The following is a 23,480-nucleotide window of genomic DNA, read 5'->3' on the forward strand; positions in this document are numbered from 1 at the left end:
GGACGCAGCTACTGTTTGAAACAAAACAGTTCATCTTTTGGCCATTAGTTTAACTTACCTGTGAGATACCTCATCAAAACCAAAACAAAAAGTTAAATCAACCTTCCTATGGATCTTTCATTATTTCAGGTAAACATCCAAGGCACTGCTTATTAAAACTCCGTCCACCATGTTTAACCCTTAAAAAAGACAACCACTGAAACTAAGTTTGAGATGCATATAAAGCTACTTGACATCTGAGAAACTGGTATGAGATGGTGTCTCAGTGCTTTGCCCTTAACTGGGACCACTCTAGTTGTTTAAAATATTTGCAAAAACGCCACCAGCAATGTTAAACATAACAAGGTAAAGCGAGAAAACTAGAGCAGTATTCAAACACTGAATGTACAGTATAAAAAGAATGGCATTTTATTAGGGACAGCCAATAATGTCCACAATGCTTTTCTTGACTATTAATATTGAAATAAAAATGGCAATATGCATAGCTTTGTGAAACTGCTTTAAAACTCTAGGGGATGGCAATCTTTTAGACAACTGTAAGTTGATAGAACAAGATTCACACATTTTATGTGTAAACATTACACCAAGTATTTGAATACAAAAGTGTTTATTTTATAAACTTTATATTTAAAATAGAATTTTAATCTGTCTACTCACAAAACCTAATTTAAAACATGATACATTTCTCTCTCTAGCTTACTTGATGTTACTCTTTTACAAACAGTACTCAATTTGTAATGGTTTTATATTAAGAACCTGTACTAAATGATGTATTTTATCAGAAAACATTTCCCTTTAATCTTAAAGTGCTTTTTTTTAAATGAAGGCACCAACAAGAACTACTTTCAGATGGTACAGTATTTCTTATTTCTTGAAGACTCTGTGGTTGACCACTTCTTCATTAGTTACCTGCAGCAAGACACCTTCCTGCCAAAGGAAAAAAAAAGTATCTGAAGAAGTTTATCATGTTTGTCCAAAGAACCTAAATAACTTCAGTGGTGGTCTTAGGATCAAAGAAGACTCACTGGTGCATACAGTAGAATAAGCCCTGATAATCACATTCCTGAAAAGGCAATAAAGCCAGGCAAATCAAACTGTTGACACTTAAATGAATTTCAGCAGCCAACCTACATCTCTCCTATAAGGTAGGGGATTGGAAAGAATTACCACATTTAAACCTAAGTATTTAGTACTTGATACATACAGGATTTATAACGTAGACACTTTATTCATAAATATAAACTATCATCTGCAAAGTTTCAACCATTTTACCCTACCTTCTCCTGAGCCTGACCCTGATAAGCATGTACAACTAGGAACAACCATATAACAGAAGAACAAAATTCTTTATTTTTAATAAAAACCACTAGTTCACTCAAAATGCTTGATCCAAGAAATGTGAATACACAAGGGTGTAATGATGGGTAATTTCATGATTTATTGAACTTGCAGCCTAACTTTTACCTACCATTTTACTACCAACACCACTGAAGGAACCAAGAAAAGCTTTATTAATGATCACTTGGCTTGCGCCTCAGCTGTTGAAATGAAGCACTTTACAGTCTTTGTGGCAGCAGAATATACTTGTCCATGGTTCATATCAATGCTAAATTCCAGCAGGGAAAAAAATGATATGTTAAGCACCTGAATCTTCATAGAGGGAGGAGGGGGTGGGAAAGAAGGGAAAAAAGGGGGGAAAAAAACAACCAAAATAATTTAAGTAAATGACAGATTGGAAAACAGGGTTTATAAGATTCTCTTGAGTTTATAAATTGTTAAACTCAAATTTATAGCTATGTTAAACTACATAAGAACCACTATACTGAAAGACCATTGAAGAGTAGTATTAGTTTATCTTTTGGGGAGGAAAATTAAGAAAGGAAAAGTAAATAAGATCTTACCTAAAGAAGTTTAACTGAAGCTTAGAACTATTTTGCTCTACACCCTCAGCTTTCGTTGTCATCCTTATAAACTACTGTAGTTAAAGCTTTGTAGAAACAGCACAGTTTTTTAAGACTGGCTGAACTTAGTAGCCGTCAAGAGTTCTCTTGTACTAGACCTGTATCCCTGAAGAGTACCTCGCTGGGGTTATTTCCTTTCCTTGCATTGAAGAAGCAGCATCTAAAAGATCTAAAAAGGTGTTTCTCTTTGCAGAGATATCCCTTAAGTTATCTAGATAATTTAATCCTGATGAATTGCAGACAACACACTTATATCTGACCAGCATTTATCTTACACAAATATAACAACAACTTTGCAAAGGACCTTAATTATACTACCCACTCCTTAACTTATTTAAAATAAAAAGTCTATAATTACACAATTTCCTTTAGAATTATTTTATTAAATCATAAATGTACAACAGCTTCTTAACTCTACACACGCACTTAAATTTTTTTAAAGGAAAAACGTTATGTCTTATTACACCATGATCCTGGCTAATAGCTTTTCAAAACTTTGAGAAAAATCTTAAAAAAGGTTTCACATGTCACCTGAAACTTACAAATTTAACATTATCAAAGAAGGAATGCTTCTACACTCTTACAAAGACCACTAGAAAGAAACAACAATTAAAAAGCTAAGAAACTGTCTCAAAGGCATTTTTTTTTTTTTTTTTACAATCCTTCCTCCACAGTAAGGTAATGTTATTAAATAATCCAATCCATTCACAAAATGGCTCTCTGCATCTGCTCTGGTGTCTTCTGCCATATCACTGCATATTTATGCATGACTGAGATAAGAGTTTCCTTAACATTGTTATTTCGATAACCTGAAGCTGTTCTGTTACCTCTGGGCTCTCATCCTCTCCTATTTATACAGTGAAGCCTGTTTCAACAGAAGTAAAGAGTAAAAAAAAAATAGGTTATGAAATTATCCATCTAACCAGATTTTAAGGAAAGATAACATGATCCTAAAAAGCTTTTACTCCTGGCAGCTAGATCTCCCAAGACAATAATAAGGTAAAACTCAAAAGCTACTTACCCATGGCAAATAGGAAGAAGCTCAATATCGGCTTCTCCCTCCATAACCCCCACTTCCTCCACTGCCTCCAGGACCATAGTTTCCTAGAATTGTTAAAAAACAGCAAGAGAAAACAAATTTACTCCCATTTTCTGCAATTAGCCTAACAGTATCTATAATCGATTTCTATTTTATAGACATACACTCCTTGAAACAAGCAGCTCATAACCTGTTACCTGCTTCTAGTCAACCTATTACCCGGGAAATGATTTATCCAGACTCACAAAAAGGTTAATTTGCCCTTTACAATTGAGAACATTATAATGCTGCTATTCTACCACAATCATTTGGAGTAAGATTAAAAAAAAAAAAAAAAAGGACAAAAAATCGGTTTGGTTCTACTGAAAACTTTAAGAGCTTAATACTGTGAAATAAAGGTTTGTGATTTAACTTTCAAAGAGAAACACAGAATTTAATATAGCTTGCAATGTGCTCAATTTTATTTGGCTTTTTAAAAAGTAATCAGCCAAAGAAAAAGAGCCCCACCTGAAGTGTCTAACCTACTTTTGTAAGTCCTAAATATTCTATACCACTGAATATCCAATCCCATCGTTTTAGTTAACATCATAATGGAAATGTTACTCAAACTAGCAATTAAAGTGTCTTAAGACTAATCCTTTAATCACACAAAATAATTTAAAGAATCTTATAAATTACCTCCACCATATGGTCCCCCCATGTTCCTGCTACCACCAAAGTTTCCACTCTTCATTGGACCATAGTTAGAAGGTTGCTGGTTATAATTTCCAAAATCATTGTAATTTCCACTTCCGTAATTTCCTGTGAAAAAATCGGAAGAATAGGTTTTGCATCATGACTTTCAAAATAACATATTCCAACATTCAACTAGCAACATACGCTAAATATTTAGGACAAAATCTCCCATAAAAACAATCAGAATAAATGCAAAACACCTATCTACAACTCTACAGTTTAAGGCAACTATTGACAACATTGAAATAAAAATCTCACTTGTTAAATCATTTTAATTCCAATCCAAATTCCCACGTAAAGGTTGCAGGTGAAGTTATTACCTCCTCCATAGTTGTCATAACCACCTCCGTAGCCCCCACCCTGGTTGCCATATCCAGGTCCTCCACCACCATATCCTCCTCTTCCTCCTCCATAACCAGGGCTACCTCCAAAATTGCCACCTATTATAAAATAAGCCTTTAAGTAATTACTTAATATTTTCAATACCATTTGAACTGTCTTATCACACCGATTTCCAACTTTCCAAAACACATTCTTATAAGCAAAATATTTGTTCTACAAAACCTCTTCCGTAACAGCCTCAAGGGCAGAATAGAGTACGTATGCTTGATAAACATTTAGAGGCAGGGAACACCTCCTCACAACCAACGGGATAAAAACCTTTACAGAGACCAATACTTGCAATGCCATAGCTGTTCTCCCCTAACACTAAAGATACTAAAGATTCGTACGGGTACTTTCAAAGGTTTGTATTTTGTGTAAGGATTGGGGGGTGGGGGCAGACAAGAAGCATAGGCAAGCGGGATAAAAAAGCCACACACCTCTACTGGTCCAAAATATTAAGTTCCAAACATGCTTCCTGATAAATAACCGTGTCTCTTAAATAATATACCCACGACACCCTTCTGAGTAGAAATGGGGGGAGGACCAGAAATTAGCAAACTTGCATCTAATTCAAAAACTTACAATGGAAGTCTCAAATTATTGAGGTACAAGAACTCCTCTTTCTCTTAATACCAATTAATATCTGGACTTCAAAGCAGAATTGAAACAGTTGAGATGTTGGAGTAACTTAGTTACGCTTAAGGAGTGGCAAAACCAGCAATCGCGTCTACTACTAGCTCAGTTTATAATATCCCTTTCTTAATAGGATATTTGTCAGCAAATATTAACTTTCCTGTACTCCAACAGAACATATATCTAATACATTTATTACGTAACAGGAATTCACAACTTAGCTAAACCCAGGAAGAATGTTGTGTATTTTAGAAATTCTTTTGGTGACTTTCTACAAGTTATCTTATGGGACTTAACCTTGGCAAGAAACTAAAAAAACACAACTGCTTACATATACTTCCTTTGACATGTTAACCATGATCATGTCTATTGGTTTGTAGTTTTTCAGGAAAAGAGCACATGAAATACATATCTAATTATTTTGCTTGAAAAACAATGGGATATAGTATGACAGCATCTATAAATTCTAATTTAAAATCCACTGAAATAATTTGCAACCTGTAAACACCTACAAGCAAAAATATCCTTTCCATAAAAAATGCAAATTATGAAGGAATAGCCAAATAATTGAAACACTATCACCTAAGCCCTTTACAAAACATAAAATGCAAAACACTTAAAATTTTATGTACACACTTAACTGGACAAACACAAATAGGGTTTAAATCTTTAAGTCACAAAAACCGTATGTGAAAGAAACTGACCTCCAGGTCCTCCTCCATACCCATTATAGCCATCCCCAAATCCGCGACCACTTCCATATCCATCTGTTAGAAACAGGAAAAACGTTATTAAATCCTGTCCACCCTATTTAATTTCTCTTCCTGCTTTCCTCCACCCTCTTTATTAGTACCTCTCAATGAAAATTATCAGGAACCAACCTCCTTGTGCCAGAACACTGGTGTTTACTGGTTTATTCTTAAAACACAAATTGCGTAATTAGATCTCATGAGAATAACTGCCTAAACAAGAGGCTCAGACTTGGCAAGTCTCAATTTAAGAGATTCCATTTATCTATAAAGAATGAAGTTGGGTGAGAGAAACAACTGGTTTTCTGTTGGCACCTCATCACATTAGTAAGCCAAGCCAAACAAATCTGAAACCTAAAGCCAAAAACAACAACAAATACACACAGCCTCCACAATATTTTCAATCCTGATTCAGGGGGTCCCTCATTTTTTAAAGTAACTAGTAGCACCTAATTTTTTTAAAAAGTTGACTACCTTAAAAAGATCTCTGCAATGGATTGCTCTGGATTAGAATTTAGAAAATTATGCTTTTAGCTATAACCTCTTACCTGACCAATTCAGAACATCCCAGCGTAATACAACCTACTTAACCCTTCAAGGTAACTTTAAAAACACTGGATTTCCTGAATCTAATTAAAATTAAGTTTTTAAACAAGCATATTCACCTTTCTATTCACGCAGAAGGTAAACTTACCAGATCCTCCTCTAAAGTTACTTCCCGGGCCTGGTCCAAAATTTCCACCACCACCACGAGAATCTCCAAAACCGAAGTTGCCTGCAATAAACAACCAGGTTAGTAACAGGTATTTTATTAAACAAATCTTAAAAAAATAAAATAAAATACAGTAAAATAAACGAGTTAGACGTTACCTCCTCTTCCACTTCTAGAACTCTGGACTTCCTGCATTTCTTGTCTAGACAAAGCCTTTCTTACTTCTGCATTATGACCATTGATGGTATGATATTTCTGCACTGGAATGAAAAGTTCGTAGTCTATTACCTCAATGTTCTTTACCAACAACTTGTACAATTTACCTTTTAATAAACAAACCCAAAAATTAATGAAAAGAGCCATGCACCTAGAGTTTATAGACACTTACACACAATCTTATCCACGGGATCATGATCATCAAAGGTAACAAATCCAAAGCCTCTTTTCTTTCCAGACTGCCTATCAGTAATTATCTCAATGGTATCAATCTTTCCATACTCTTCGAAGTAATCTCTAAGATGATGTTCCTCAGTATCTTCTTTAATTCCACCAACAAACAGCTTCTTCACAGTTACGTGAGCCCCTGGCTTTCCAGATTCCTGAAAAAGGAAAAAAACTACCTTAACAAAACAAACCAAAACATGATTTAAAGCATAATATCTAGGTACCAAAAGTAGTTTCTATTTTATGATAAAATACCACCTAAAGCAATAGCTTATAACCTAAAAACTAGTTTCAGAAAAGTAGGCAAATCTAGGAAAATCAAGAGACACAAGACTGACAGAGCTTTAAAGTGGTAAGATTTAAGTTACGTATAAAACTTACTTTCATATTTACTGACAAAGTTCTATTTTGCTCACCTCTCTTGCAACAGCACGTTTTGGCTCAACCACTCTCCCATCAATTGAATGAGGTCTTGCAGCCATGGCAGCATCAACCTCAGCCATGGACGAAAAAGTTACAAAACCAAATCCTCTTGATCTTTTGCTTGCAGGATCTCTCATGACCTTAAAAAAAAGGGGGGGGGGGGGGGAACTTTAGCATTTCTTATTACTTGTGTTATGAAAAAGCAGTTTGAATGACGAGCAATTTTCATGAACATGGCTTTAAAAATAACTTACTCAACACATTAAACTTAGGAGTCCAAAAGTTGAAAGACTAGCATCTATAGACATTTTTACATTTAACGTACCACACAGTCTGTAAGTTTCCCCCATTGCTCGTAGTAGTTCCTCAAACTTTCTTCTGTGGTTTCAAAGCTCAAGCCACCAATAAAAAGTTTACGGAACTGTTCCTTTTCTCTCTGCAAAGGAAAACATCATTTCAATTTTTATTTACATTTCCTCTTTGTATGCAGGAAATTAAATTCTTAAATATGAGGTGACCTGCTGGCAGAGTACCTTTTTCCTCTCCAAAGGAACAGTTTCTAAAGTTTTCTGGGGGGGAAAAAAAAAACTTACATCAAATTTAAACCATATGTTAAACTGCATATTAGTTGCGTTACACCAAAAAAATTGCCTCAGCTGAACTACTACACAAGTTTCAAAGTCATTAATGCTTGATCCAAATTTACTTGACATTAAATTATTTTAACATGCCTTAATCTTAAAAAAAAATTTCTGTAGAGAGAGAAGCAAACCTAGTCCTTGGTCATTGAAAGTTTAAAGGATTGTTACTAACTTTAGATTCAATCCTATTGTCCACAACAAATAAAGTGCCTTTTAAATACTCATTGTAAACACTTTTTCTTTTAAAACATAAAGAACTGTTGGTTCTTATAACTCACAATTTACCATTTCAGGATTCAGTATCTAAAACTGACATTTATTTTCCCTTTACTGCTCCCTCTGGTGGTGATTCTTATGTATTTCAGTCCAAAAAAAACAAAAAAAACAAAAACCCCACACACACACCACCAAACCTTGTAAAAATCATTCTTCCCCCATACACCAACTCTCCATGAGAAAAAAAACCCTTAAACATTCAATGTATTTACCAAAACATCCCTATAAAATCTGCCTCTCTCTTCTGACCAAGGGAGAAATACCTTTTATGACTAACAGTGTTCAGAGCTTCAGAAGTTTTTAACATAACTGATTGTGGGCATGCTTGTATTTGGTATTTACAAAACACAAAAAAATCTAGTATATTACTGAACCGTATATAAATGCAGTACAATGTTGCTGTAATCTCACTTTTCAAGAACCATAAAAGCTTAAATGACCACTGTTAACTTAGTTTTTGTATTACCACAATTTACACTTCATTGATGCAGTAAAAAAACCCAAAACTCGAGTTATCGACCTTAACGGCCATCTGGTAGACTACAAAGCACAAGTGTCTCCAATTTTACAGGGGGGGGGGGGGACGGGAAACCTGGGCAGAAAAAACGTTAACCCCTTTAAACCACCAAGCAAATATATGTTGCATTAACAGCCGGTATCTTCGGCTCTCAATTAAGATGGGTTGTTATGCTTCGTTTTCAGATAACTAGGATAAAAATTTAAAACAGGTATTCAGAAGCCAGAATAGGTCATAGTGCCCAGAAACATCTGCTGTGAGTCTATAATACAAACCAAAGGTCAAATAAAATTTTCCATACAACAAGAGACTTTATTACCAGCTAGTACTACATACAGCTCAGGCCAGTGGAGGTTACTACTTCTATGCACGAAAATTCCCCAACAGCTCAAAAAAATAGTGGTAAGTATACAATTAGATTTTTTCCTCTGTTCTCAGAATTATATTTTTAAAAGCTCAACAAATTCTCAAACTACCTCCTAAAGCCCTCAAAAGACCTGTTAAATGATTATTTGACATACTGATATTTAAGTTAACCTAATTTTACTTAACTTAGTCTAACTACTATAAATCAGTTTTTACAACCCAAATAAATTACGCAAATATAAAAGCACATTTACAACAACTTTTACACATCACTAACAAAAGGCAAAAACTCATTACTTACCTCAGTTTTTCCAAACTTACCCGATGTCCACTATCGATTACAAACAAAGTTATTTTATAAGCGTGCTTAAGAAAGAAAATACCCAACCAGGCCCCCCTTCGCTGGAGACCTTTTGCTTATCAATGTAATGATCAACCATCATAGCAAACATAAATGAGAAAAGCAAATGACAAAGTTCAAATACATAGTGGCCAAGCCTGAAAACAAGTTTTGTACGTAACCGTTAAAAGCAATGAAAGACTGAGCCACGTTTTAACTGAAGACCAAAAGTTTTTATTTTACTTCCCTCTTAATTTCTAGCTTATCACAAGACCCTCTAGTCTTACCCAGGAAAGATGATTACATTTCCCAGCAAAAATGTTATTTACCACGAATATCTTACAATTCAAGGAATCCTTACGGGATCGTGAAACCAACCCCCCCACCCCCGTCCCCACTGCCACCCCCAATCGGTACTAACTTAATGGCTCCCCTTTTTATGTCTAAAGTTTCCTGCAATTCAACTAGCTTTTAAGTCACCGCAGACTCCGATAAAACCGTTACCCAAAAAGCGAGGGCTGGAAAACAAAATGTTCTCTTTGTAATATGGCTTCCCTTAAAACTCGGCCCGACACCCTAGGTCGTTTTACCTCCTCTTACACCGGTGCGAACCAGCCCCGGGGAACCGACTCCCCCACCCGCCCGCTCTTCGGTGTGGCTTCTGAACGCAATGGCGCCATTTCATCGAGGGGAAAGCAGAGAGCCTCTAACGAGCTGCGCAGGACTTTAAAGATCCAAGCTCCCCCAAACCCTCGGAATCTACCCCGAAACGGCATGAGAATAACCCGAAAACAAAGAAAAATAGTTAACCACTTCTCTTCTTCCGTAAAGGAACGAAACTAGCAGAATCCAAAGACTGAAAAGAAAAACGCTGCGAGGAAGGAAAGGAATGAAAATGGCGGCCGCCAAATCCGGTTCCCGGGAGGGGGGGGGGGAGGGGAAGCTCCGCAGCCTCGCTCCGGAGGATCCGAAGCCCGCCGAAAAGCTCAAACGCGGGGACGCCAGAGCCCCCAAATCAGCGTGCTTTGAAAAGGGAGTAAGAATTTCCGCCTCCGCGCCCCACTTTTCGCCAAACCAGGACTGCGTCCGCCATGTGGAAGTTCCCCATCCCCCACCCCCAGCAAAGGGAAATGGCGCCGGCAGGCTGAGGGTGGGGAAGATACTGTTCACAATCCGGCCTCCGCTAACGACCTCTCCTCAAAAATATCCTGAGACGAGCCGCTTTTGAAGTGGCCCAATTTCACCGCCGCTCTCCCACGGAGGCGGATGGCCGACTTCCACCGAGGCGCCAACGGCCTCGCTATGCCCTTTTCAATAACTCATTGATTTCAAACCCGTTACCTCCATCGCGGACTCAGTCGCCTCAGCCCGATTTCCCGCAGCCGAGCGAGATGAGAGAGATCTCCGCGGACGAACACGAACCGGACTCGTCCTGGCGCTGTAGTGAGAGCTGCTGCTGCTCGAGAAACAACACCGCTAAGAGCACCTCCACACGGGAGCCGGCGCTGCTGCTACTGCCGCTAGAGCCGCTGCCGCCGCTTTTCTAGAACCTTCCCCCCGACCAACGCGTCTTCCCCTACGTCAGGCCGTTGCGTAAACGCCCTAACCGCCGCCAATGGCGGGAACGCTCTACGCCCTCCTTACGCCAGATACGTACTCCTCCCCCCCCAGCAGCCAGTAGCAGTGCTTGACGTCACTTGCGTAAATGGACTCAGTGAATTGCGGAAGGCTCGAGTCCTGCGTAGTTCTCTCTAATGGAATTGGGTCCAGCCCCCGCCTTAGCGCAGGGCAGGTGAGAAACGGTCGCGCAGTTTGAAATTAACGCTGTCGGGAGGAGCTTAATCCGCAGCCCTAAAGCCCAGCCCCCTCAAACCGGGAGGTGGTCCCTGCAGCAAAACTTCTGTTAATTCGCTCCCCCGCCCTTCATCTCCCGCCAGAATAATCTGTAGCCTCCCCCTAGCGATTTCCCTCCCCCAATTTTCCCCTCCTGCTCTGAGGACTGACTCGGCCCCTTCCGGAAACACCCGAAGCGACTTCTAGTCAACACGTTACACTTCACACGCCACCAACCCTGTCCAACGTCTTTGGGAGTCGACCCCTTGGGTTCAAGCGAGGTCTTCGGAGAGAGTGGTTTGAGAGGGGCACTCCTGCTTAGTTCCGATTCTCCCCGCCCAAGTTTTTATTCACTCCCTCACCCCTAGCGTTTGGAGGCACCCACATCCAGGGGCGAGGAAGTGGGCGGAGCCCGGTTTTGGCGCCAGGCGCTGCAGCTGCGAAACAGAAACGCCTCCGTCTAGAAGCTCGGTCACTGTCCTCGCCCCTACTTCCCTCTCCCTCCCCTCCGGGGGCCACCAGGCGCCACGCCGCGAACGGTAAGTGCCCCGTCGCTGGCGCCCTCCACCTGCCCCGGGCACCGGCTCCCAGCGGGCGCGGCGCGCGGCCCCTCCCCCGCCGGGAGCGCGCACCCGGCCGCCCCGCCCCTCGCGGCCGCCCGGCGTGGGCGGTGCCATTTCCCCTACCCCCCACCCCCCCCCCCCCCCCCAGCGGCTGCCCGGCGCGCAGCTCCCCAGCCCCCTCCCCCTCGGATGTGGCTGGAGCTTGAGGCGCGCAGGGCCGGAGACGCCGCAGACCCGGGACGCGGAGCAGCTCGGAGGCGGTGAAGTCGGTGTCTTTCTTTCTCTTTCTCTACGCGGTGGTGGTGCTTAAGATACCACCTGCGCCCCAGGGATTCTCGCCCCGCACCCCAGTTCCTTGCTTCCCGCCCTTCCCCGCCCGACCCCGAGTCAGGAGCTGGCGGGAAGCAGCGGAGAGTCGAGCGGAGACCCAGCGGCTGGCCTGGCGCTGGGCCGCTGCCTGGAGTTAGTTGTGGGGGAGGGGGAGAACGAGACAGACCTCGAGAGGGTCGAGAGCCGTGGCGACAGCCGCCTTATTTCTAGACAAAGCGCATTTCCTTTCCCCCCTCCCCCACCCGCGATCAAGATGAGGGGCCCTCCTCCCCTTCGCGGCCTCTGTCGGCGACTTGGGCCTCCCGTGAGGGCGGTGCGTTCTCCCGCATCAGCACGGCTCGCTGTCCTGAGGCTGCGGCGGGCGTTCCGTTACGTGGCTGCCGCCGGGTGGGGACGAACGCGGGCCCAGTGGTGCAGTGCCCTTGAGCCCCCGGGCCGCGGCCTTTGTTTCTCCCCGCGGATGCGCTGACCACGAGGCCCGCGCTCCCGGGTGGGGGGCGGGGGCCGGGTGTTTGGGCCTGGTTAAGCAGGGTGGGGCTTATGGGGGGCGAATAGACAGAAGAGGTGGTTTGTCTTAAAAGTGGCACGAAATGGGACTCACGCATCTCAGTATGTTTTTTTTCTGTCTTCAGCTTTTAAAACTAGTGATTAGAATGCGGGGGTTCTAAAAAGAAACCAAGTTGGGGTTATGTAGGTGCCTCTTTGGACTGTTACAAGGTCTAGTGGAAAATTGAAGGTAGTTTAATAATTGTGATTGTTTGGGTTATCACATCGAATTTTGAAACAAGTTATTTGACTTTTTTAAAAATTCTGGATAGGATTGATATCAGCGGGATTTAGATTGGGGAAAAAATATTTGTCTACTATTTTTTCCTTTGTAAAACTCAGATACCAGGGTACCCAATAAGGATTTCTCAATCCACTTGGTTACAACACTGATATACTCAGCAAGCATAGGTCACTAATAACTTAGGCAGGAGCTCAAATCTGCATCTCTGGATTTGAGTACAAATTTTAAATATAGGATACATAAGTGGGGGTTGGAATCCAAACAAAACTTGTGTTTACCTACCTTTTTTGTGTCGTGCAAACTTCTTTTTAACTGTCATGCATTTTTCTAGTAATAGCTCTTCAAGTCTGCAATAAAAAATGGCCTCCAATAAAACTACATTGGTAAGTTAATGAAAACCTAAAATACGTAAGGATCTAACTCAAATTTTTTTTCCCCCCAAAATTATAACTTTGCATCTCTGTGGTTGAGATATTTACATCCACATGTATTTCCCAGTCCCCTCTCCCTGCAGTGTTGTTATAGGGAGAATTAGGGGCAAAAACGAAATCATTACATTAAGATACTTACAGGCTTGGCTTAATAGTGTCTTAATCCATTTAAAGAAACCTAATCTTGGGAGGATAGCAACATGAATTTTACAGAGTATTTTTATCTTGAAATAAAAATAAACTTTTGCAACATGGAAGAATATTGACAGGCAGTGCTGTAAAGCTCTTGGGTGTTGGCATAAGGGTCCCTAAATCTCCCTATATTGAATTCTAGAGAGAGCAGGTATTTTCAGTGTTGGTTAAAGAAGTTGTTCCTCATACACCTAGGTTGGGACAAAAGTCATTTGATCTTGGGAATTACTTTAGTCATACTGTCCTATTTCAAGCTTAATTATTCTAAAATACATTAAGGCCTTAAAATCACATCATTGCCATGTGGTTTTTTAAATACAAAATGAACAAAACCATACATATGTCCCGGGAAGAGAGAAGACTAGATCTGCAGCAATTAAATTTGGAGCAATTAAATTTTTTCACTTTCTTAAATCCAGAGTTTGCATTCATTCCTATACTTCGTTAAAAGTTCTATGAATGTGTAAAGACGTAGTATGCTCAGCTATATTGTTACAGGTTTTTTAAAACATTGAAATATTCATATACAAATCACAAAATTGAACGTTATGATTCTCACAGTAATTCTAACACATTGCATTAATAATTGCAGTCATATTAAAGGTGAGTGCTAACACGAAAATAAGGTAAAACATTTGGTTTTGGTTTGTATATTGCTCTCTTGGGTTTCACACTAAAAAGGCAAGTTGCTGATTTTTAATTTTTACCATCATTAGGTTGCACGTTTAACTCAAATCCTGGCAAATGTTGAAATATAAAGTGTGGCACAAAAGATTCACATCAAAGCCCTCAGTGGAAAAAAGCACAAAGCATCTTCCATGCCCCCTCAGGATTGAACTGCCCTTCAACTTCCATAACCAGTAAACCAAAGTGTATAGATAATTGAATTGGCTGTATGGTTGCCTGTGACCTTCAAGTATTGGAAGGAGAAGGAACTAGCTATCCCTGAGGCTTGGAGGATGAAAGCACACATAGATGCCTCTATTGCTTTGGCACAGTTTTGATAGTCTTCAATGTCCGTAACTTAATGATACTGAAGCATTTTATCCTTTGACAAGGGATCATAAATTGACAGCCTTAAAAATTCTTTTCAAGAGATGAGGTGTGCTTTTAATTTATGTGGGAAAGTGGGTGAATTTTGTTTGAAAAGAAAAAAATGAACATTTGTAAGTAGCTTATGGGTGCCGTAGAAGTAAATACTTCATTTTTTGTGCCAAGTTTTATTAGTGTTTATTCTTCTCACTTTTTGTGCTTATTTTTGCTTTCCTCTTTATTCTGTTAACCTCATCTTCATGAAGATGGCTATTTTATCATTTAGGATCACTGATAGACTTTTGTCTACACCCGTTCTTCATTTCTCTCACTACCATTCCTTGTACTGTACAGAAACAAAAAGCTATCTGACTGGTTGTGATACCCAGTGTCTGAATTAATGAAAATTATAAGGCCTGACTTAGAGAAGATATCCAACAAAATCAGGTGTTTGCTGGGTTATTGTAAATTCCAGAGGAGTTTTATTACTTCTATGTGTGTACATTTGTGAATAATTCCATAATTTTAATGTTTTTTTGCCATCTTGAAGTATTGCTGGTTAACTTTTTTGCCTGTATGCTGTATTAGGGGTGACTTCAGTGTTAGCAATTAAGATTTTTTTTTTTAATAGCACCACTGAAATGAATTTAGAATTAACATTTGAGGTTTCCCTCCCTTAGTCTCTTCTAATTAACCATTTAAGTTTTTTGTTTTATCTCTTATCAATCCTCATAACATCTGACTTATTGGAAAATAATGTGGGGTTTAGCATGGTCTTTTGGCTTCTCTTGTAGCATTATGTAAAGAAAAAAACTAACCTAAAAACTTCTCTACGTAAATTTTGTTGGCTACCAGTTTGGACTCTTGAGAACCAAGAAGATTTTTTCACATTGGAGGATTAAAATGATCCAGCGTTTTGGCATCTTCGTGTGACAACATTATAGCTTTGTTCCACGTGATCTGTAATACTATCTACAGAAATTACGGAACAATACTAGCGTCCTTTTTAGCCTCTTCATGGTCTCCTTAGTTGACTCTGCAATTGATATCAGGATTCTGGACCATGTTTTCATTCTGCATTTACCTCTTTTCTGTATAATCAAGGCTTAACGTTGGTGTTTGCATTGATACAGGGGGTTTTAGTGTTTGGGGGCTATAGTTTAATGGGACTGTGGCTCAGTAAGACCTGTTACTAGTACTCTCTTCTTTGTGTCATCTTCTGGTACTTTTCTAGTTGTCTGTTGCTTTTTGCAGTTAAAATGAGTGCAAACTCTAGTAAACTTGGTCCTGTAGACTAGATGAGAGATTGGATTCGGAGAAGATAACAGTATTTTCCAGTGTTTTTGATTGTATTATTTCAGTGAAAGGGGGTGGGTGATAGGTTTGAGCTAAATGATAGGTTTGAGCTAAAATGGAATTAAGTATTCCTTTTGTTGACTTTAATCTTTTCAGAAGGGTCTCCCCTGGGATATAGAAGTAAAAACACAGGTGTCGAATGCAGTCTTTAGTCTTTAAAATGTACTCAAAATTTTTAAAAAATGTCTCTTAAATCTCTTTTTTGTTTTATTTTAGCAAAAAATGGGAAAGAAACAGAATGGAAAGAGTAAAAAAGTAGAAGAGGCAGAGCCTGAAGAATTTGTGGTGGAAAAAGTACTGGACCGACGTGTAGTGAATGGGAAGGTGGAGTATTTCCTGAAGTGGAAGGGATTTACAGAGTAAGAAACCTGGTGCTTTTATTAGATGTTTAACTGCAGTTAAGTGACATTTAAAGTTTGCTTTTAGTCTGAAGTTTTTAAAATCAGTTTCTCCATAGATTTCTTTAAATGTAAAGATACCTTTAATCTAGGGTACCTTGATTGAGAGCTGTTTAAAAAGAGCCAAGTCTTTAGCCTACAGTTGTAACCAAGCATATTTGAAACTAGTCGATTGCCTTGAAGAGTCACATTTACAGAGTGCAGTTCACCGTATAATGCATTTTAAGGTAGTTAAGTATTGCACCAATTAGAATATCTAATTGACGTTTCCTTATATAGGGAGGGTGTGCTATATAAGGTGTGAAGCTATATAAGGTGTGAAGCTATATAAGGTAGACTGGTGGGTGTTGAACAGAAGTGCTTATCATAATCCAGGACCTGTGCCATATACTAGGTTTACTGTATCCTAATCTCTAAGAAGCAGTCAGGGCATTTTTCAAGCTCCTTAGTTCTTTATATTCCTCGTTGCTAATTGTTGTCCTAATTTTTATAATGTATTGCGAATAACTCATGCAGAAATTCTACTCTTACATTTATCTTGTGCTAAATCTCCTTGGAATCTTTTGCCTAATACCACAAAAACAGCAAGGTTCCATGGCCAGTGACTTATAAAAAATGGATAGTGAAGATAGTCAACAGTTTTCTGAACGGGGTGGACATGGGGAAGTGTGCTAGTTAAATAATTAGGCTTCAGATATCTGATACCTACTACATGCCCCACCGTTTACCTTTAAAGCTGCCTCCGTAAGCAATTTGGGAATTACGAGTTAAATGGAAGATTGAAGGTTTCTTATTTTATCTTTTCAGTATTCTTAGTTGAGCGAAAGTGTACATCATAAATTCGTAATTTGCCACTAGAAAAATTTCCAACAGGTAGGAGAACAAAGCAAAATAAGTCTGAACTTTTATCATATTTTATTTTACTTTATTTTCATTTTTGAGAGAATGTGTGCAGGGTGGGGATGAGGTGCAGAGAGAGAGGGAGCTGTCAGCTACAGGGCTCGCTCTCACAAAGCGTGAGTTCGTGACCTGACCTGAACTGAACTCCAGAGTCGAAGGCTTAACTGACTGAGCCACTCAGGTGCCCCAAGTCCGAACTATTTTAAAGTTAGATTTAACCAATGTGTCAAAGAATTGATTACCTTCGTATGGTAGGTTTTTTGTTGTTTTGGAATCTCAAAACATTAAATGCTGTTTGTTTCTACCCAGCCCATCAAAATGTTAAGAAACTTAACTCCTTTTCTCCCTCTTTCTCCGAAACTTAAGGCCATTATTATGATTGAGACCTGCTAGATAACTAACTGTGCAGTGTATTAGGTAATATACAAGTCTATATTATCCACATATAGAAAGGGTTAGGGTTACGTAGATCTATGTTATATTAGACGGAGGCTCTGCTTCAACTCTTTTGTGCTCCTCTGTTCTCAGATTCAGGTTTTCCAATTTTAGAGTCTCAGCATATCAAAAGACGCAGGTTACAATCAGAGGTTAACATTACCTTTGTTTTCCAACATCTCTAAAATTAATTTCTTTCTGTCTTGTTCTGTAAAGTCTTTTTGGATCAGAGCACACAAAGTTAACAAGACTAGGGGGTGCCTGGCTGGTTCCGTTTGTAAAGCATACTACTCATGATCTCGCAGTTTTGAGTTCTGGCTCCACATTGGGCATAGCGTTTACCAAAAAAAAAAAAAAAAAAAAGGTTGCAAGCCTATCACTAGGATTATTTTTCATATTGGTAATTGCTATTCATTTTTCTTCTAGTCCTTCTGAAAAACATGAAAATGCTCATCTCAGCCTTGTATCAGGGGTTGCCAAACTTTTTCCTTAAAGAATCATATGGTAAATACTTTAGGCATTGTGGACCATAGGTCTCTCATGATTACTCATCTCTGCAAATATAATACAAAAGGAGCAGCAGACACTACATTAAACAAATGAGCATGGCTGTGTTCTAATGACACTGTATGGCCCTAAAGTTGGAATTTCACGTAAATGTCATTTTGAAATTTTTTCCCAACAAATTAAAAATGTGAAAACCATTCTTAGTTTGCCCAACATACAAAAAGCTGGATTTGACTTTTGGGTTGCCAACCTCTGTTCTTCATTACCCAATTTGAGGACCCAGCAGAAATTGACAATTCTGTCTCACATTTAAGAATGCCTTAGAATTGTGTTTTCAAACACCGTATTGGAGATCCCAAATTGAGGCATAGTCTGATTGATCTGGTGAAGTAACTTGGGGTGGGAATAAGGAATCCACATTTTTAAAGCCTTTTCAGAGAAATTCTGAAGTGGGTTATTGGTGTAACTTAGAAAAATATTAGCTCTAATTCTGCTAGAGTCAGGTATAGTTAACTTGGAGGTAATACAGCAGATTAATAGGGGGCTGAGAAAGACACAGGAGATATAAGCAGATTTTCTCGAGAATGTGGAGATAGGGAAGAAGCATCTGCAGTACAGCAGACTTTTTTCAGATAAATATTAAATGGATGTGGATGATGGTGATGAATTGTATTTAATTGAATTTTTTTCTTTTCTTTTTTTTTTTTTTTTTTTTAACTGAACCTAGTGCTGACAATACTTGGGAACCTGAAGAAAATTTAGATTGTCCAGAGTTAATTGAAGCGTTTCTTAATTCTCAAAAAGCTGGTAAAGAAAAAGATGGCACAAAAAGAAAATCTTTATCTGACAGTGAATCTGATGATAGCAAATCCAAGAAGAAAAGAGATGCTGTAAGTGTAAAATATTGCCCACTGGACTAACTTTGTAAAAGGTTGATGGCTTGATTTTTAAAGTACATTTAAAATACTTAAAATTGAAATGCTTTAGAAATCATTGAAAAGCTTTTTTAAAATGCTTAATATTTAGGACAAAAAAGGATAAACATAATTTAGCCTGCCTCATATAAATGTGCAGTAAGTGCTTATACTACTTAAATTGTTATGCTAGTGTTATTATGAGTAGATTCGTGGATTTGAGCCTTAGTAAAACCATTTCCTGTGATCCGGGAGTGGTAGTCTTAAATAGAACAAACACAAAGATTAGATCATTGCTGTCCTTTACAATGTAGTAAACACAATCCACATGGCACATCCTGATTAGGGACTGTTAGTGGCATTGACCACCAGAAAGTACTTCTGCATGAGATCCTTGTTTGTCAAGGATATTGGCAAATAACACTTTGATTTTGAAGTATATAATCATTGGTGATGGAAGTTATTTTTATGGTTTTTTGGGGTTTGGTTGGGGGGAGGGTGTGAAATGAGATAGTTGGTTCATTCATTACATGGATATTTTGATCCAGTCTTTGCTTCTCTAATGTTTCTGTGGCTTCGGGCAAAACACGTAACTACTTGCTTATACCCTCAACTCCAAAACATACTGACCGTGCCTACTGACCTAACATCAATTTGAGAAAAGGTCTCGATTCTGAATTAGTATTTAGGTTTGGGAACTAAACATAAAATATGGATGCATTGATAAGGTCTTTGGATTTAAAATTTTATCATTTGAACTAGATGCCAAGTGCTTCACAGATAATCTGTTAAATCTTCATGGCAAGTTTATTAAGATTATAGGTATTATCCCCATTTCCCAGATGAGAAACACAGAGGTTGACGACATATTTGGTTCTGAATGCTTCAGCAGCCAAAGCAAAAAGGTAACACGTTAAGAATTTATAGGCATAGATAGAAAGTCAACCATATACTGATAAACACTGTTTAATAACAATACTTAACCCTACTTTGAGCTCTTACAATGTGCCCAGCAGTGTTCTATGTAACTTAATTTGCACTTTGCATACTACAAAACGTCTGAGACAGATAGTATTATTCCTGTTTTATAGAAAACCTGAACCACAGAGGTTAACTTGCCCAAAGCCACACAGTAAAGGTTAGAGTCTTCATTCTAACTAACCCAGGTAATGTGACTCCAGAGCCTAGAATATAGATAAAGTCTGGTAGGGAGAAGGGATTTGTTGACGTAGGCAGTTCTCAAACATTTTTGGCCTCAGAACCCCTTTAATACTTGAGAAAATTACTGAGAATCCCCAAAAACTTTTGTTCATGTGTGTTATGACTATCAATACTAACTATATGAGAAATAAAACAAATTCCTAAAATCCTTGTATTCAGTTAACAGTGATAGAACCTATTGCATGTTCATAACTTTTCATGAAAAATAAATGAGAAGAGTGTCATTTTACATCTTTGCAAATCTTTTCGATGTCTGGCTTAAGATAGTTCTACTTCTGCATCTGATTTGCTCTCAATGTTTGGAGATAATACGAAGATAATCTGAAGTCAGAGATACATGAAAAGAGGGGACCTTGCAGATAAACAGACACATACCAATGGTCTCTAGAATATCCAGGGGTCCTCAAACCACACTTTCAGAAGCAGTGGTTTATGCTAAGTATTTTATAAGGTTTCCTGTAATTCACATTGATTACATTACTGATGAGTGTGAGTTTTGAAGTTTTTACTATTTTCTATTTGTGTTTTGTGTGTGCTTTTAAAATATGTGGGTAATTTAGACTAATACCTACAAGTGAAATCTTCCAAGAATTTACGATTATTAATGGATGAGTTAGCAAAATAAAGGGATTAATTTTTTTGTGTGCCCATACAGTTCTGTCTTTTGACATATTAGGATACGGAAAGGTATTTGTTACCTTGACTTGCGATTTAGAATACTTTTAGATACCCACATTTGTTGTAGCTTCTTGAAAAGTTAACAGAAATTATGTTTTAGTACTAAATAAGGGTTTTTTCTCTTGCTATTTCTTTTTCACTATGGGATGATTTTTATTTGAAAGCTATATTTCATGTAAACACATTGGAAGTTAATATTAGTTTGCTATATGAAAAGTCAATATCTTTTTAATAGTCAATATCTTTTTAATCAGGCTGATAAACCAAGAGGCTTTGCCAGAGGTCTTGATCCTGAACGAATAATTGGTGCCACAGACAGCAGTGGAGAATTAATGTTTCTCATGAAATGGTAAGTGTGCAGATGATTGCTGTTTTATTTTAAAGTAGGAATAGATTTTTTTAAATTTGTGAAGCCTTAACTAGAAAAGGTTTTATAGTTTTCATCATTATGAGGTAGTAATTATCTGCTGAAAGGATGATTCTAGTTTCTTTTGCTATGATGTTTTAAAACAAAATTTGGCAAACTGTGGCTTGTTTTGGAAGATGAGGTTGTATTGGAACATAGTCACATGTACCACATAATCCTTCAGAAGCACTTAAACACCTTTTGATTGAGTTACGACTTGAGTGAAAGACTTGCAGTTGACAAAAACCATTGAGACTTTTGACTGAACATTTTTTTTCCTCACAACAGGAAAGATTCAGATGAGGCAGACTTGGTGCTGGCAAAAGAGGCAAATATGAAGTGTCCTCAGATTGTAATTGCTTTTTATGAAGAGAGACTAACTTGGCATTCTTGTCCGGAAGATGAAGCTCAATAATTGTTTGTGTTGCTTTTTATATATATTTATATATATATATAAAATCTGGGTCTTGGTTTTTTGGTTTATTAGTGTGAAAAAATAACATTCTAATGAAAATCAAGTTTGATATGTTTGTTTTGAAGTAGTATTGGGGGAGTTGTTGGGGTTTTTTGCATCTATAGCACTGGTTACTTTGAACAAATAAAAGCTTTCTGTAGTTGCTTCCTTTATCAAAGAAGAATATTTGAGACCATGGTATATTATTCCCCTGCTTTAGAGAACACCTTTTCTAAATGTTGGGGGAAATCTTCATAGTTGTTCTTCAATCAGAATTTGTGTTTAACTCCTATATGCCTAAGGACCATTCTGGGTTTTTTGTTTATTTGGGGTTTTTTTTGTGTATATACTTAAAATACATACGTAAATCGTTTTCTTTCTTTTTTTTTTTTTTTAACATTCCCCAAAATAAAAACAGCATTTTATAACCATGGATACGCCCACGTTTCTGGGATGCCATCATTTTTAGCAACCTAAGAAATCACTTAAATTGAAAGTTTTCCTGAAGCCTTAACCTTTCAAATTTTGTAATTAATTGGGCTTACATATAACGTAAGCAATTTAAATTGGACAATTTGAAAGCAGCCGTAACAGAATCCATGTCTGCAGTCACACAAATGCAAGTTTGTTTGCAAGATTCCTGAAAGGAAAATTTTATCACTACCAATAACCTCCCCACCCAAATGAAAAAAACCAGACAAGTCCTGGTATGTTTTAATTAGGTAAGCAAAACTTAGTGGACATTTAAAGGTTCCTTCTGGTGAACCATTCCCTTTGAAGAAGTTGAAATCCCTGTGCTGCACTGACTAAAAGGTCATGATTCATGGAATGTTTAAAACTTGTTCATGGAAACCTGATCATAATCAGATGGTTAGAGATGTTGGCAATTTAGCACCTGCTGGAATAAATGGGGGGACAGACCTCTGTAATCTAAATTGTTGACCTGCATGTTTTTTCTTTACCCCAACTCATTCCTTACATGTAGGCTCAATCTTCTCAGTATTTGAGTTACTGGTTCAGCAGAAACCAGGAAAAACAATAACTTTGTAGTCAGAATGTTATCCAACTGTATATTATTTACTTTATTGTAAATACTGGTAAACAGTGGTCAATAAATAGTTTTATATTCCTTTATGTGGTTAGACTTTTTTTTTTATTGTCTTTTCTAGTAGAGCATTCACATACCTTTGAATCACTTTTATGTGTATTTATAATATAACATTAAAGCATTAGAGTACATGTCTTAGATCTTTTGAGCTTAGGAGTTAGAGACATACTAGAATATGTATTTCCACAAAAATGAATATTCGTTTCTTGTGATGCTTAAGAGGAATCTGCACCATTAACGTGAAATTTTGATAACTCAGAATGTAGTTCGTTGAAACTGCTATCTGAAAAAGTTACTCTGATAGGACTGATCCTGTTGTGATGGACACATTTTCTACTAATTTCCAAAATCCATACAGAGAAAAGGTAATCGTTTTGCAATATATACAAATATTTAATCCTGTCATATACCCGGAACTGCTAGTTCAATGTCAAATTATACCTCAATAAAAAAGTCATATCTATACTAAGCTGTTATTTATTCATGTTTATTACATATCTCTTTATGGATCTAGCACTGTTCTCAGCCATAGGTTCATAGATGATACAGAACTTACTGTTTATACCAGAAAGTGATGGCCCCTACATTAAACTTTAGTAAAGGCATTTCTGGAAATAATGTTGTCCACATAGTACTTTTATTATCCCTTATTGTATTAGTTTCTTATCGGTGTTGTAAAAAATTGCATCAATCTTAATGGCTTAAAGCAACA

General features: G+C 38.1%; 2 protein-coding genes across 10 annotated transcripts; one reads left to right on the forward strand and one right to left on the reverse strand.

The window, feature by feature from the left end:
- Positions 1 to 385: 385 nt before the first annotated feature.
- On the reverse strand, positions 386 to 10,727 carry HNRNPA2B1 (heterogeneous nuclear ribonucleoprotein A2/B1). 6 transcript variants are annotated; one of them, XR_002078425.2, is made up of 13 exons: positions 10,562 to 10,725; positions 7,614 to 7,649; positions 7,406 to 7,516; positions 7,074 to 7,220; positions 6,602 to 6,812; positions 6,372 to 6,473; positions 6,196 to 6,276; positions 5,457 to 5,519; positions 4,056 to 4,175; positions 3,679 to 3,801; positions 2,983 to 3,065; positions 1,469 to 1,606; positions 386 to 927 (listed from the first exon to the last, which is right to left on the reverse strand). XR_002078425.2 is itself a non-coding variant. In XM_019443643.2 (12 exons), the coding sequence occupies exons 1-11, from the start codon at positions 10,565 to 10,567 to the stop codon at positions 3,004 to 3,006; spliced, it is 1,062 nt and encodes a 353-aa protein (XP_019299188.1). In that variant the 5' UTR covers positions 10,568 to 10,725; the 3' UTR covers positions 386 to 927; positions 2,983 to 3,003. The 6 variants fall into 6 exon arrangements, 5 of the variants coding, with proteins under 5 accessions (XP_019299188.1, XP_019299187.1, XP_019299185.1 ...); XM_019443643.2 differs by lacking the exon at positions 1,469 to 1,606; XM_019443642.2 differs by lacking the exon at positions 386 to 927 and having other exon boundaries at positions 1,328 to 1,606.
- A 151-nt stretch (positions 10,728 to 10,878) lies between these two features.
- CBX3 (chromobox 3) lies at positions 10,879 to 22,794 on the forward strand. 4 transcript variants are annotated; one of them, XM_019443647.2, is made up of 6 exons: positions 10,879 to 11,592; positions 13,068 to 13,119; positions 15,964 to 16,106; positions 18,715 to 18,877; positions 21,055 to 21,149; positions 21,495 to 22,794. In XM_019443647.2, the coding sequence occupies exons 2-6, from the start codon at positions 13,096 to 13,098 to the stop codon at positions 21,619 to 21,621; spliced, it is 552 nt and encodes a 183-aa protein (XP_019299192.1). In that variant the 5' UTR covers positions 10,879 to 11,592; positions 13,068 to 13,095; the 3' UTR covers positions 21,622 to 22,794. The 4 variants fall into 4 exon arrangements, with proteins under 4 accessions (XP_019299192.1, XP_019299194.1, XP_019299191.1 ...); XM_019443646.2 differs by lacking the exon at positions 10,879 to 11,592 and adding an exon at positions 11,748 to 11,881; XM_019443649.2 differs by lacking the exon at positions 13,068 to 13,119.
- The last annotated feature ends 686 nt before the right edge of the window (positions 22,795 to 23,480 follow it).

The sequence above is a fragment of the Panthera pardus genome, unplaced genomic scaffold, assembly GCF_024362965.1.
Source record: "Panthera pardus isolate Hobbes unplaced genomic scaffold, ASM2436296v1 HiC_scaffold_8, whole genome shotgun sequence".
Taxonomy (NCBI): Eukaryota; Metazoa; Chordata; class Mammalia; order Carnivora; family Felidae; genus Panthera; species Panthera pardus.

What these genes read in the sequence shown, in the direction of transcription:
- HNRNPA2B1 (XM_019443643.2), bottom strand. An exon ending in TTCCTTTGGAGAGGAAAAAG is followed by an intron (nt 7,517 to 7,613) that starts GTACTCTGCCAG and finishes TTTCCTTTGCAG; the next exon opens with AGAGAAAAGGAACAGTTCCG. An exon ending in TAACTTTAGAGGAGGATCTG is followed by an intron (nt 5,520 to 6,195) that starts GTAAGTTTACCT and finishes TGTTTCTAACAG; the next exon opens with ATGGATATGGAAGTGGTCGC.
- CBX3 (XM_019443647.2), top strand. Translation starts at nt 13,096, where the DNA reads ATGGCCTCCAATAAAACTACATTG. An exon ending in AAGTGGAAGGGATTTACAGA is followed by an intron (nt 16,107 to 18,714) that starts GTAAGAAACCTG and finishes AACTGAACCTAG; the next exon opens with TGCTGACAATACTTGGGAAC. An exon ending in TTAATGTTTCTCATGAAATG is followed by an intron (nt 21,150 to 21,494) that starts GTAAGTGTGCAG and finishes TCCTCACAACAG; the next exon opens with GAAAGATTCAGATGAGGCAG.